We start from the raw sequence: 13,651 nt of genomic DNA, 5'->3' as shown, positions 1-13,651 counted from the left end.
TCACATGACATATTTAAACGTCACGCATCGATGCGCACAGCAATGTCAGTTTGGCTATCACAGGGAGAGGATCTCCTCACCCTGTGATAGCTGAAGCTGTACGGAGCTCTCATGGCCTCTGTGGCCCGACAGAAGTTCACACATGTACGATCCACAGCGCTATCGGGATCCCGATGCCCGATGGCGCTGTCATCAGTGTGCGTCCCTGCGAGCACCCCACGCCCGCAGCTCTACTCCCCGTCCTCCGCCCCCCGCAGCTCTACTCCCCGTCCCGTTACCGCTCAGGGAGCGGGGAACAGAAAGTAGAGCATTGGGCGCAGGTCAAGTTATTCGCGTAGTGTAATAATAGAGTAAATGTATATGAGGCAGCCGTATGAGATGCGTACATGTGTGAACTTCTGTCGGCCCACAGAGGCCATGAGAGCTCCGTACAGCTTCAGCTATCACAGGGAGGAGACCCTCTCCCTGTCATAGCCAAACTGACATTGCTGTGCGCATCGATGCGTGACGTTTAAATATGTCACGTGACAAGAGTGAGCCAATAGGATGTGATGGAGGCGGACCATCTCATTCTATGGCAAATCTCATTCCACGGCAATGCACCGGCTGAATTCATGCCATTGATAAGAGATGGAAATAGGCATGCCACACAAACTATACCCCCTTTTTTCGAGCTGAATATTTCTGCGGAATTCCGCCGTGTGAACATAACTAGAGATGAGCGAACTTACAGTAAATTCAATTCGTTAAGAACTTCTCGGCTCGGCAGTTGATGACTTTTCCTGCATAAATTAGTTCAGCTTTCAGGTGCTCACGTGAGCTGGAAAAGGTGGATACAGTCCTAGGAGACTCTTTCCAGCCCACCGGAGCACCAGAAAGCTGAACGAATTTATGCAGGAAAAGTCAGCAACCACCGAGCTGAGAAGTTCGTGACGAATCGAATTTACTGTAAGTTCGCTCATCTCTAAACATAACCTTAGGCTAGGACACAAGTTTCAGATAAGCGGCAAATGTGAAGTTAAAATTGCTAAATTTTTGCACCACTTGTGAGGAAAAAAATAACTAATTTTACACTTAAAATGAAAAATCCTCCCCCCCAATGGATATGATTACACTTGCATATGTTGCTGCGGATTTTCTGCTACAATAATGAAATAAGCAGCAGAAAATCAGCATGTTGAATGTACCCAAGAAGTTCTAATTTTTGGCTGCATGAGTGTTGCACTCATGCTTCACACCCCTCAAAAACTGCCAAGCATGGTAAAGTGGCATTTGGGTTGTAATTCATTTAAAAATGTAAAGCAAAAAAAAAAAAAAAAGGCACCTTGAATATCTGTATTAGTATAGGTGTTTTTCTTATCACAAGCCACGTGATTTTAGGATCTATATGTAAGAATTGGGGAGGGGGCCCACTCATATCGGTATGCATGTCCCCCCCCCCTCCCCCCTATAGAAGTCTATCAAAAGGGAAAACTCCAGAGATTGCTGCGATTGTAAACAAATGCAAAAAAATAAAAACAACCATCTTATTCATGTGAATATTCAGAAAAGGATTTTTCAATTGCAGAAATATCTATGACAAATCTGCCGGGTGTGAATTCAGCCGCTACACAACACACACAGGTGACCGATAACTTACTAAGGCAGTAATGTCCAAAACTTGGCCCTCCAGATGATGCAAAACTACAACTCCCAGCATGCCCGTACAGCCAGCTGGAGGTCCACGGTTTGGACACTACAGTCATAGAGGTTTGTGAGTACAATTGTAACTCTAGCCTTGTGTTCCCCAACCAGGGTGCCTCCAGTTGTGGACAAACTACAACTCCCAGCATGCCCGGACAGCCTTCGGCTGTCCGGGCATGCTGGGAGTTGTAGTTTGGCCACAGCTGGAGGCACCATGGTTGGGAAACACTGCCCTAGTTGTTGAAAAACTACTACTCCCCGCAACTGGAGAGTCACTGGTATCCCAAGGAGAGGTGAAGGCTCCCAGGCCATGCCGGGAGTTGTAGTTTGGCAGCATCTGGAGGGCCACAGATTGGGTAACACCGCTGCCGCCTATGTCTCCTGCCCTGTAGCGCTGCTCTGGGAGCCATGTTGTGCGTCTCCTAGAGGGTTCAGCCCAGCCCGAGTTTCCCTACAGTTTTCTACGTTAAGGTTATAATAACACTCTTGGACCGGCTGGACACTCGGTTTACACACGGTTGCCGCTCTCCGAGCCCGGCTACAAACAAATTTAAACATATTAAAAAAAGGCGCGCTCAGGGCAGCTTCGGATCAGCCATAAGGAGCGGTATGGCGTGCCGAGGTGACTGTTATCGGCTTCACACGGCAAGGCCTAAAGAACACCACATGGCGGTTATTTTTGTCCCACGCCTTCTATCGCCATTTGGAGCTTCTCTCCTCGTAATGGCGTTAAAAGGCGCTACACGAGTTTTACGTCCGCGTGTTTGTCAATAAAGTTTCTCTTGTTCACAACTACACGCTAGCCGCGTTTGAGGCAGCAGGTGTGCAGTACCAAGCGCGACCTATAGAGGTCAGTGAGTTGATGGCGCCACATCCTCCCACCCAATAACCAAACCCCTCCTTTGTGTCTTTGGCGCCGTTCCTATATAAGAGCAGCACAGGAGCGTCTCGGGATTATTTCCTAATTTTAACAAGTCCTTGTTGTGGTCCGCCTTGGTTCTGACTGAACTTTTTTTTCCCCCCACCTTCCAAAATGGACATGAAGAAGAGACTCACCTTGGAGCTGAGGAACCGGAAAGCAGCTGAGGTAAGTGATTCTCTTCTCTAGGAATGGCACTGCGTGTTTCTGGGGTTACCCTCGTGTGGACCTTCTGCAGGGGTGAGGCGGGCGTGTGGTGTTTTGCCCCGGGGGTCCTCCTCTTTCTGTAACCCTGGGAAGGTGTGTGGCCATTATCACTTCCTACAACACGTGGCTGTCCCGAAACTCTCCCGGCCCGTCCTGCAGGCCGAGGATATGTTCCCCGAGCCGCAGAATGATACGGCCAGCGCTTTTTGGGCGAGCTTTCCTCACAGCGCGGCGTGTTCCCGCCTTGTACGGGCCTGTGTGTGGAGACCAGTGCGCGAAGGATGCGTCTTGTCCCCAGCGCGCTGCCTCAAGTACACGCGGCCGGTATTGGCCGATGCGGTTGTGTTGTGGCCTCTTGCAGCACGTGTTCTATAGGGTTACTTTATGAGGCGATTTTGGCTCATGAGCGCCCCCTCATTGTTCCTGTACCTGCCCCACTAAACAGCCACTTGTGCCCCCCCAATGGTCCAGACACCATTACACGGCTTTATAACGGGCAGACGTGGCTTTTTTTCACTACTGGGTGCAATGCTTTTTATGTCCAGGCTGCCTGTTCAGTTCAGGGTATGCGCCTTTAAATGGTCAGTAGCAAACTTAAAGTTTACAAGCCATATTTTTATTTTATTTTATAGCTGCAGCCTAGCTTTATGTTCTGCTTGTGCTATCCTAGCCATGGCACCTGATCGAACCCATAGTATTACAGACATGGGAATCCTAGTGTGGATGTCACAGCCTAGGATTCCTTCAGTCTGGAATGAATAGTGTGTAACATGGCATCCACTGATATGGGGCTGAGTTCTTAACCGGAAGCTAGTGCGGGTGATGGAGGATGTGAGCAAGTGTGGTTGAGAAGGCAGCCTTGATTTCCTCCACTGCAAGACTTGTAGCCCTAATCCAGCCAGAGCAGCTGCTGAATATTTACTTATTTTTTTGGGGGGTGAAAGGGAGAGGGTGTAAGAAGAAACTAGTTGTAGTAGGGAGTCTTAAAATATGGCTGTTCAACCCCCTGCCCTTCCCACTGAAGAATCTCATTTAACTTGACTGACTGCATTATTGAATGTGTATACAGGATCTGCGGCTGCTCAGAAATGTTCAGCAATAGGATCTAACAAGCCACAATGTTTATCAGTGGTCTCGCACTGTGGCCCTCCAGATGTTGCAAAACTTCAACTCCCAGCATGCCCGGACAGCCGTTGGCTGTCCGGGCATGCTGGGAGTTGAAGTTTTGCAACATCTGGAGGGCCACAGTGCGAGACCACTGATGTGTATGCTGGGTGAGTTTAAGCATTTAAAGCCTTCGGTCTTTTTTGCCACAGGTTAAGGAAATGGTTTTGGATAACTGCCGTTCCGATGATGGCAAGATTATTGGGCTCACAGCAGAGTTTGTTAACCTGGAGTTCTTGAGCATGATAAACACAAACCTGTTGTCAGTAGCTAATCTTCCGAAACTGGAGAAATTAAGGAAGGTAAGTGGCTTTTGTGTTAAAGACTTTTCCATTTTAGTTTACTTTTGTTTTTTGAGAACATGAGTGGAGATTTATCAAAACCTGTGCAAGGGAAAAGTCTCCCATGGCAACCAATCAGATTGCTGCTTTCATTTTGAAGAGGCCTTGGTAAAAATGAAAGAGGCGAGCTGATTGGTTGCTAAGGACAACTTTTTCTCTGGACAGGTTTTGATAAATCTCCCCCATAGGGTGTAAATGAAAGGGGGTTGTCTCTTGCAGAAAAGATGGTAAATATTTAATTTGTCTCCCGCTACAGTGATCGTTTTTCATCATGGCACGACACCCATGGCCCCTGATAAAATAGCACTATGATTAAACCTTTGCGACTCCACTTAATCTGTATGGAACAGAGGGTTATCTGCTTTATCATTTTTGAATCTGTTTAATCTTTACTACTGGGGGGCACAACTAGTGGGGGCTTTCCGTTATCACACTTGCCCTATAGGTGACAAGGAGACATTTTCACTAGCAGCCCCATAGTTAACTAAAGCACTCCACTTGAAATGGGGAAACATTCAATGACCTAGTTTTTCTATGACCTGTTCAGTTGTGTGAAGCGACCCTTGCTGATGTATAGGTTTTAAGTGTTTGACTAGACCACCAGAATGTGAAGTGTACAATATGGTGGTCGAACATCCAATTACTGCACTTTACACATGACACGACTGATCTAGGGAAGATGCACAATAATCACTTTGACTAAAGTAATAGATTAAAGATCTTAGCCATTATGTTCATAATTCCAATCTGCCTGAGCCAATTGTTTCCTTCCCCATAGCCACAAAATACAGCTCGGGTTCTTTTACTAGAACAATTTGAGAAATGAAAGCGGAGCTTTTAGAAAACTGTAAATCTAGCACATTGTGACTATTGTAATCAGTCAAAATATATTGACAAATGTAAAACGCTTACAAGGGGTGACGGATCTTAAGGGATACCCCAATGTTTAAAATGTGTCCCCAATCCTGTGCATAGGGTATAAGTGCCTGGCCTCTAGGACTTCCAGAGGGAGGTTTATCAAAACCTGCCTATGGGAAACATTGCTTAGTTGCCCATAGCAACCAATCAGATTGCTTCTTTCACTTCTGAAAAGGCCTCTGAGAAGCGATCTGATTTGGTTGCTATGGACAACTCAGCAACTTTTCCTCTGGACATGTTTTCATAAATCTCCCCGTATTCTCACCCCTGACCCAGAGCTCCGTGCAGCGGTGTTTTTAAACGCTAGTGTATGCACTCTTTTAGGTCAATCAACCAAAAGGGTTTGATGGGTTTGTCAAGTTTTACATAGGAAACAAGCTAATACAGAGTACATATGGCTGGTTTAATGGAGCACCACTATGCAAAGAATCTAACTTACCCAGTTTAGTGGACAATAGGGCAGGATAGGCACAATTTTACTGCAGTAACTGAGCTATCTGTATGTTGTATTCTGCAGTTGGAGCTTAGTGATAACAGAATTTCAGGTGGTCTAGAAGTACTTGCAGAGCGGACACCGAATCTAACACATTTAAATCTCAGTGGAAACAAGATTAAGGACATAAACACTCTGGAACCACTGGTGAGTATATGTGGAATTTTTTGTCTAGCCATTTTCCCATTTAATTTACTCCTTACCCTGCTATTCCTGTTTAGTCACCTCCCAGGTCCTGCCCAGCTCCATACTTCTAGTTTACTCTTGTCAGTTATGTGAGCACAGTTGTAGTTGTATGCCTGTGTTAAGGGACCAGGAAAGTGTTTAAACAGTGTCACATGCAATATTAACCTGTAAACTGACAGCTTATTGCAGGTGATACTGCTGTTGGTTTTCCCTTCAATGTTTAACCCTCTATTGGTGAGTGTCTTTACATGTAAATGTGCTCTTTTAGTAACTCTCTGATGGCTAAAACTAATCCACATGACTCTTTATGACTCAAGTGTCTTAAACTTGACAATTACTCTCTTTTTCACAGAAAAAACTAAGTCACCTCATGAGTTTAGACTTGTTCAACTGTGAAGTTACAATGCTGAATAACTACAGGGAGAGTGTATTTGCATTGCTGCCCCAATTAACTTATCTTGATGGCTTTAATGCTGATGACCAAGAAGCACCTGATTCAGACCCAGAGCCTGATGGTGAGGATGCTGATGAGAATGGGGAAGGTAAGGGAAAAACACCATGGAAACAATGTGAAATTGTAGAAATAAAACATGTAAACCAGCTCACAGCCATTTAGTTTGGAAACTTCTCGGATGCATAATTAGTAGAAGGAAGCACAAATCAAAGCCAAGCCGTTTCCTTGGTGAATTTCAGCAAAAGAAAAATCTGCAATCCAGCTCCCAAAAATCTGATTAAAATCTCAAATTTATTAGATGTTGGAATGCAAAATGCCATGGCGTTTTGCATGGTTTCAGCACTCCATGACCATGTAATATGACCTAATTTGAGTGTTCTGTCTTTATTTTTTTGCTGGATTGCAGTTTTTCTGAAAGCAAATGTGATGTCTATATTGGATAACCATGGGAACCAGTCTATTCATGCCCTGATTTTAGTACACTTAAATTCTCTATAGAGAACCCTCTTAAATTCCCTTGATTATTCCATTGGCCTGTAATAGGGCTTCATGTTTACTGCTGATCAGCAACTGTGGTGAACTTGCTAAACACAGGTAGACAGACATCTGTTGATTTTTTTTATAAGCATATACATGTTTAAGGGATGTGAATGGGGGGGATAGTTGACTCTGCTTCATCCACTTTCTATGGGAACTCCTAAAATTTCAAAGCACAGTATTCCTGTGCTGGAAGGATAGGTGGTTCTATAGATAGATATCTTGGTGGTGGGGTTCCTGGCACTCCACCTGTTTGCTGCTTAAATTATATTCATGTGTAAATTGACCTATTTTTATGCAGATGGGGAGGATGATGAGGACGAGGAGGAACTTGATGAAGATGAGCTGGATGAGGAAGATGAAGATGGAGTTGATGAGGTCAGTTTTTGACTGTTCAGGGCTTTGTGTAGGGTTCTGTTAGTGACCTACACCTAAACATTTCAGCTAGTTGCACTGAAACTTGTGTATAATCTATAGATTTCATGTAAAAGTCAACCTCACATGTTTGCAATCTTTCCTTTCATGTGAAAACACTGAAGAAATGACACTGCTACAATGTTATTTTACACAGCCTGTAACAGTGTTCAATGTTGTATAAATGTCCAAATTGGGGCTGAAAAATGGCTTCCCCCCCCCACATTTAGTGTCAATGTCTTAAATTTGAACAGGGTTTTTATAAATCTTCCCTGATAATGACAGAGGAAATGTTCTCTCAGGTCCCTGGAAGTTTAAAGGAGTAGTCCGGCGTGCACTTTTCTCACTGTCTGGTCCGGTAGAGCAGCAACTACCCCCCCTCCCCAAATACTCTGTTCTGTGCCATGTTAAAGGAGTAGTCCGGCACGCACTTCTCATTTTATCCTGTCCAGGCTGCAAAAAAAAAACTCTTACCTGCCAACGAGCCCCCGGAGCTCCGGTACAGACGTTTGGTTGCCGTGCTGTATTCTTCCTGTTAGCCTGGCACGTCACACGGTGCTTCAGCCTATCACTGGCCGCAGTGATGTCCCGCCTCAGCTGGTGATGGGCTGAAGCTCCGTGTGACGTGCCAGGCTAACAGGAAGGAAGAATACAGCCCGGCAGCCAAACTCCTGTACCGGAGCTCCGGGGGCTCGTTGGCAGGTAATTATATATATATGTATATGTATATATATGTATATGTGCGTGCCGGACTACTCCTTTAACATGGCACCTTATGGCACAGAACAGAGTATTTTGGGGGGGGGGGGGTAGTTGCTGCTCTACATAAAGATGGGCTAGGTTCAAAAAGGTTGCAGATACCTTTAAAAACAAGGCTGTAGTTTCAGGAATTGTGTATTTTGTTCCTCCTTTTCAAAGATGTGGTTAGATATTAGTTTTATTTTTTTCTTCCTTCTTAGGAGGATGTGGAAGAGGAGGAGGAGGGAGAAGAGGAAGAAGAGGATGATGAGGGTAAGTTTTAAAGAGAATTGCATTACTATCTGCAGTTAAGTTTTCAGTTTACATTCTGGTAGAGGCGCAAAACTGTTAGTTTTATACCCATGCTTAGGAGAAGGGATAAAAATACAGGGGGTGCTCCCTGGTGAGGTACCCTACACCACACCCAGGTGATATACCCACCTTAGCAGTACTTGCGCTGGGTTTAGCTGCGCTTGAGGGTGGTGGTGTTCCAAGGATGCTGACTGCTGCGCTCTTACCGGTATCCAACCACCCAGAGCGGTGTCCGATAGAAAGGCAATAGGGGTGTAGATAGGAAAAAACTGGTTTGGCGAGGCGCTGATCAGTGTATGGTCGATGAGAGGACTCGAGTAGCACAGAACAAAAACTGATTTATTGGGGACAACTCATTTCAGCATCCACTGAGGCCTTCCTCAGGTCCACTTACAGCTCCCATTGTTGCTGTATGCTATGCGCTGGGTAGCTGGATCTGAGTCATGTTCAGTATCTGTGCTTCTGTTGGTCTACCCAGCGCATAGCATACGGCAACACTGGGAGCTGTAAGTGGACCCGAGGAAGGACTCAGTGGATGCCGAAACATGTCCCCAATAAATCGGATTTTATTGTCCTGTGATACTAGAGTCCTCTCATCGACCGTACACTGAGCAGCGCCTCGCCAAACCATTTTTTTTCCTATCTACACCCCCAGGTTTATAACCATGAATTGTTAGATGTTAAAGATGGGGCAAACAATCTATGAACTGAATCCAAAAAATGTTTACATAAAAGGGTTTGACTTTTCACAGGATAGTAAACTTAAAAATGCTATACAGAACTTGGCTATAAAAATGTACAAACATATAGGGGGACCAATCAAAACTTGTGCAGAGAAGTTTCCCATAGCATTTTTCCACTGCAGTTTTTGATAACTCCCCCATAAAATGGCATAAAAGCTAATTGGGAAAGAAAACTTAAACATCACAGCATGCATAAAGGGAATGCTTCCAGTGTATTACATTCTGCTCAACTTTTACAAGCAGTAAGTTATAGAGGGGGACTTATCAAGCTGTTTAGAAAGCTTTACCAGCTTTTTTTTTTTTTTTTAATGCATGCCTATTGGCTTCATGTGACCATATCCTAAAGGTTTCCAAAAAATACACTGGTTTGTCCTTCTCTGGAGATGCTAAACAAGGTTAGTCCTTTAAATTTTCAGTCTGCCTAATGTGACATTTGACTTTATATGTGCAGATACACCCCAGGGAGAGAAGCGAAAAAGGGATTTGGAAGATGAAGGTGACGAAGAAGATTTTGACGATGAGGAAGATGATGAATAAGACTTAAAGGCTACTGGATTTTTTCTAATTTTTTTTTTTTTTTTTTTTTTTTTAATGGACTGTCTGGGCTGGCCACCAGTGCATGTTGCAGTGTCTGCTGATGGGTCACTGTATACTGCTGTTGGCCACCCTGTTCAAATTTTTTTTTCCTATTTTTGTGTGTAGGGCTGAGAGATGACTTATTCTGGTCTGAATGAAATTGTGTGCCGCTTTATTTAAACAGATGGCCGCCTGAGCTATTTGCGGAGTCAGATCATAGAATGTCCCAATTCCCTGTTTGTTGTGTTTTTTTATTTTTTATTCCCTCCCACCTTCCCCTGGAATTTTCTGTGAAAGTTCTGTGGTTTCTCTGATCTGTGAATGGTGCACGGGTGTTAAAGAAAAAAATCTGAGGATGATTCCAAAGACAGTCTCCCTCTATCCTGCATTCTTGTGTTCAATCATGCCTTAATGTGTCCTGCTTTGTTTCTACTGAGTCATGTATATGATTAACTAACATTTGCGTATTTTTGGCAATAAGATATAACAATGACCTTGTACAAATTTAAGTTTTCAACAATTTGATTTCCTTACAACCTCAAGCTGCTGGGGCATTTAAAGTACATCCCAGAGCACACTAGCATTGTGTGTATATACAATGAATTTTAGTGATGTGATCACTACATAAAAACATGCTAATGGTTGCAAACTATTACTTTAGATTTTGTCCTAGTCTTGGCACTATCAAATTGAAGTTCTTTGAACTTCTAGAAGGTTGCCTTGCTCTTCTAAAATCTTGCCTGCTAAATTGTTTTGACTTGGATACATCTGAGCATCATCTTTGCTACTAGAAGTGTTTATATATCAATTTCTGGAACTTGTTGTGCTTTCCAATCCTTAGTAACATTCCCTACCTCTGAATTTGTGGTGGCACTGCCAAGCTGTGTAGATGACGAATGGCTCATAGGTTTATTTTATCCCAATCTGTCTTGGTTTGCAACTTGCAGCCTTTTCAAGCTGTAAAGTTACAAAAGTGTCATGCTGCTACTTGGTCCCACTCCCTTGTGTGGTAGCATGATGGTCCAACATTGCAGTCTTGCCATTATCTTCCAAATGCTACATTTAAGCATGGATTTCCTCTTGCTTAAGGAGATTTTGGCCAATTTGGTTTGAGAAAATCACTTTAAGCTACAAATTTATATAAAAAAATTCTGACCTATTTAACACCCATGTTTTTGTATTTAGTTGTTACAGAAAGCCTTTTTAATAAAAAATATTTGGGGTTTTTAACACTTTGCTTTATTTATTTTTCATTTTTATAAGCATCTCTGGCATGTTAAAATTAACCCATTATGCTGCCCAAACACACAGGCACCGTGAAATTGATACAGGGACCTGGAACACTGACTCATTTTGGAATGTTTGTTACTGATTTGGGCTGCATTAAACAGGTAACGGGTTCCCTTTAGGCTGGGAAGAAACTAAAAAGCCCAGTGTAATTTTGGCTGGTTCTCCAGACATGATCTTATTGTGTTAACACACTTACTTTCCTTGTAGTAGTAATGGGGTATTGCAGTTATATGCCCCATACACATTCTGTTAATGTTGGAAACCTCATACATTGCTTGCCACTGTTGGCTATAATCTCACTACAGAAGGCTACTAAAGGAAAGATATTTTATAAATCTTCATAACTTTTTTTTTTTTCTCATTTTAGTTAGTGATGAAATGGTCCCTTTTTCTCCAAAGTACAAATATATGAATGGACAGTTCAAGGATTTTTATAACTAGGCCAGTAACATGGCATTCTAAGTATAGAGAAGGTTTTACCATCTTCAGGCAGGTATTACTAAAGAACAATGGGGGAGATTTATCAAAACCTGTCCAGAGGAAAAGTTGCCCATAGACACCAATCGGCTCACTTTCATTTTTTAACAAGGCCTCTGCAAAATGAGAGAATCAATCTGATTGGTTGTTATGGGCAACTTTTCCTCTGGACGGGTTTTGATAAATCTCCCCCAATGTGACTGGGACTTTGTGTATATACAATTACAAACTAGGGGTACTAGATTCATGGGATAGAACACAAATCTAAGCATTTATTCCATTAATGTATATCCTGTAATCTAATGGTTGGTGGATAGTGGCTTTGACTACATTTTTGCTGCCTAAATTCACAACTGTGGGCATAACTGTTAAAATAAGCCAGTATGCAGTAACCGCAGCTTCAACATCCAAAAAAACTGTTAGCAAAAAGACAGAATTTGGTCACCTATCTTTGTACAAGGTAAAAAATCTGTACAGTATCTTGGCATGTCCACTGCTGTTTTAAATCTGTTTTACAGTCACAATCTCCTTCTACGGTGGCAGTAACAAATGTTTTGCTGTCAAAAGGAATTGGTCATAGCAGGTGAAATCATGTTTGGAGAATCTCCCATTTAATACAAACAAGGCTTCTTATGATGTTGCCGTAAAATACACTAACTTTAAGGGTCTATTCACACATACAGGATGACACTTAATGATTTTGCTGTCCCGGAGCTAGGCCGAGAGCAGCTGCAATGCATTAACAAGCAGACACATCAGTGTACTTGGTTTACATTGGCTTCATTAGCATCAAATTTAATAGTTGAATCACTTCAACATGCAGCGATACCAAATGTTTTTTGTTTCCATTTTAATAGAAAAAAATGGGCAGAGGGGTTGATTTAATACTTTCCTCATAACCGGCAGCTGTCTGCCGCTATCAGCAGCGGACATCTGCCGTGATAAATAGCAATACAGCATTCCAGAAAAAATTGAATAAAGTGATCAAAAAGCCAGAACTGTGCAAAAGTGGTACTACTAAAAACTAAAGCTTTTGCACAAAAATAAAACTGAGGGTTTGTTCACACAGTGGGATTTCTGCAATTGCTCAGTCTGTTCAGCAAAGCATGAACTCAAAGCAAAGAATTTCAGTGGAATTTATGTTCTTAGAACACAACTCTGCTGAAATTCATTCAATGTTGGCTTCGATGGGATTTTGTGGGGAATTCCACAAAATAAAGACTGTTCTTATAATTTTGCAGAATGCCCACTGGAAATTCTGTCTGAATGGGACTGTGGAATCTCATTGAAAGCAATGGGTGGTAAAGTCAAGTGGAATTCTGCATATAAACATACCCGAACACAGCCCTGTAGGTGGAATAATAAAATGAGGTCAGAATATGGCAATGAACAGGTTTGTTTTTCCCCACTGGAATCATACAAACCCATAGAACACATTTTTTGCTTGTCATTTCACCATATTATGAACTCATAAAATTTTGTCCTATGTATTATTGGCTTCATAATACATTTGATTAAACTATGCCAAAAATTACAACTTTTGTCTCACAAAATGTAAGCCCTAATCCAACTGTTAGTAAAAAAAAATATATAAATTATGGGCCTTAGACACTGAGGAAAAGGTAAGCCAGAAATCAAAATTTTATGGGGGTTAAGGAGTTAAACTTTTCAATAAGAAAAGGAGTTACATATTTGTATGCACATCTTGTTGAAGAATCTGTCTTCTAGCCCTAGCTGTAATCGCCTCCTTGGAGCTGTGGCTGATGTATTGGAGAACATCCACTGTCACAGAATCTGCCTCATAGTGACTGAGATTTTAGTGTACTTGCTGCAGTTTTCTATGTGCACCAGGTAGGATGCAGAGAATTGTGATGGTGGTTTTCAGAATGTCTATCTTGGTGTTTGGATAGAAACTGGTCGTAATAGTCAGAGGGAGATATAGATTCCTTTTTCATCCTTCCCTTCTAAAAATCAACTTCAACTTTGCACCTACAGACCCATATAAGGGCTTGTTTTTTTTTTTTTTTTTTTTTTTTTTTTAGCGTCATCAATTGTACTTTTAATTCACTTATTTGTTTTTTTGTTTCTCTGTAGATTATATTATAAAATTAGTCGTGGGGTAAAATAAAAGCCATTTTGTAACTTTTGGGGGCTCCCGTTTCTATGCAGTGCACTTTTCAGCAAAAATGACTCCATCTT

The 13,651-nt window shown here is 42.4% G+C and overlaps 1 protein-coding gene across 2 annotated transcripts; it reads left to right on the top strand.

The window, feature by feature from the left end:
* Window positions 1–2,503: 2,503 nt before the first annotated feature.
* LOC130367803 (acidic leucine-rich nuclear phosphoprotein 32 family member B-like) lies at window positions 2,504–12,808 on the top strand. Of its 2 annotated transcripts, none has more exons than XM_056570614.1 (7): window positions 2,504–2,770; window positions 4,126–4,275; window positions 5,750–5,872; window positions 6,264–6,453; window positions 7,204–7,280; window positions 8,279–8,327; window positions 9,561–12,808. In XM_056570614.1, exons 1-7 carry the CDS (start codon window positions 2,717–2,719, stop codon window positions 9,644–9,646), a joined length of 729 nt encoding a protein of 242 aa, XP_056426589.1. In that variant the 5' UTR covers window positions 2,504–2,716; the 3' UTR covers window positions 9,647–12,808. The 2 variants fall into 2 exon arrangements, with proteins under 2 accessions (XP_056426589.1, XP_056426579.1); XM_056570604.1 differs by having other exon boundaries at window positions 2,506–2,770; window positions 8,276–8,327.
* Window positions 12,809–13,651: the final 843 nt, after the last annotated feature.

This window comes from Hyla sarda, chromosome 1, assembly GCF_029499605.1.
Source record: "Hyla sarda isolate aHylSar1 chromosome 1, aHylSar1.hap1, whole genome shotgun sequence".
Lineage (NCBI taxonomy): Eukaryota > Metazoa > Chordata > Amphibia > Anura > Hylidae > Hyla > Hyla sarda.
This window is presented reverse-complemented; position numbering and strand designations above follow the sequence as displayed.

Excerpts from the sequence above, each read along its gene's own strand:
- LOC130367803 (XM_056570604.1), top strand. The coding sequence starts at position 2,717 with ATGGACATGAAGAAGAGACTCACCTTGGAGCTGAGGAACCGGAAAGCA. Across the intron at positions 5,873-6,263 it reads TAAACACTCTGGAACCACTG|AAAAAACTAAGTCACCTCAT; the intron begins GTGAGTATATGT and ends TCTTTTTCACAG. Across the intron at positions 6,454-7,203 it reads TGCTGATGAGAATGGGGAAG|ATGGGGAGGATGATGAGGAC; the intron begins GTAAGGGAAAAA and ends ATTTTTATGCAG.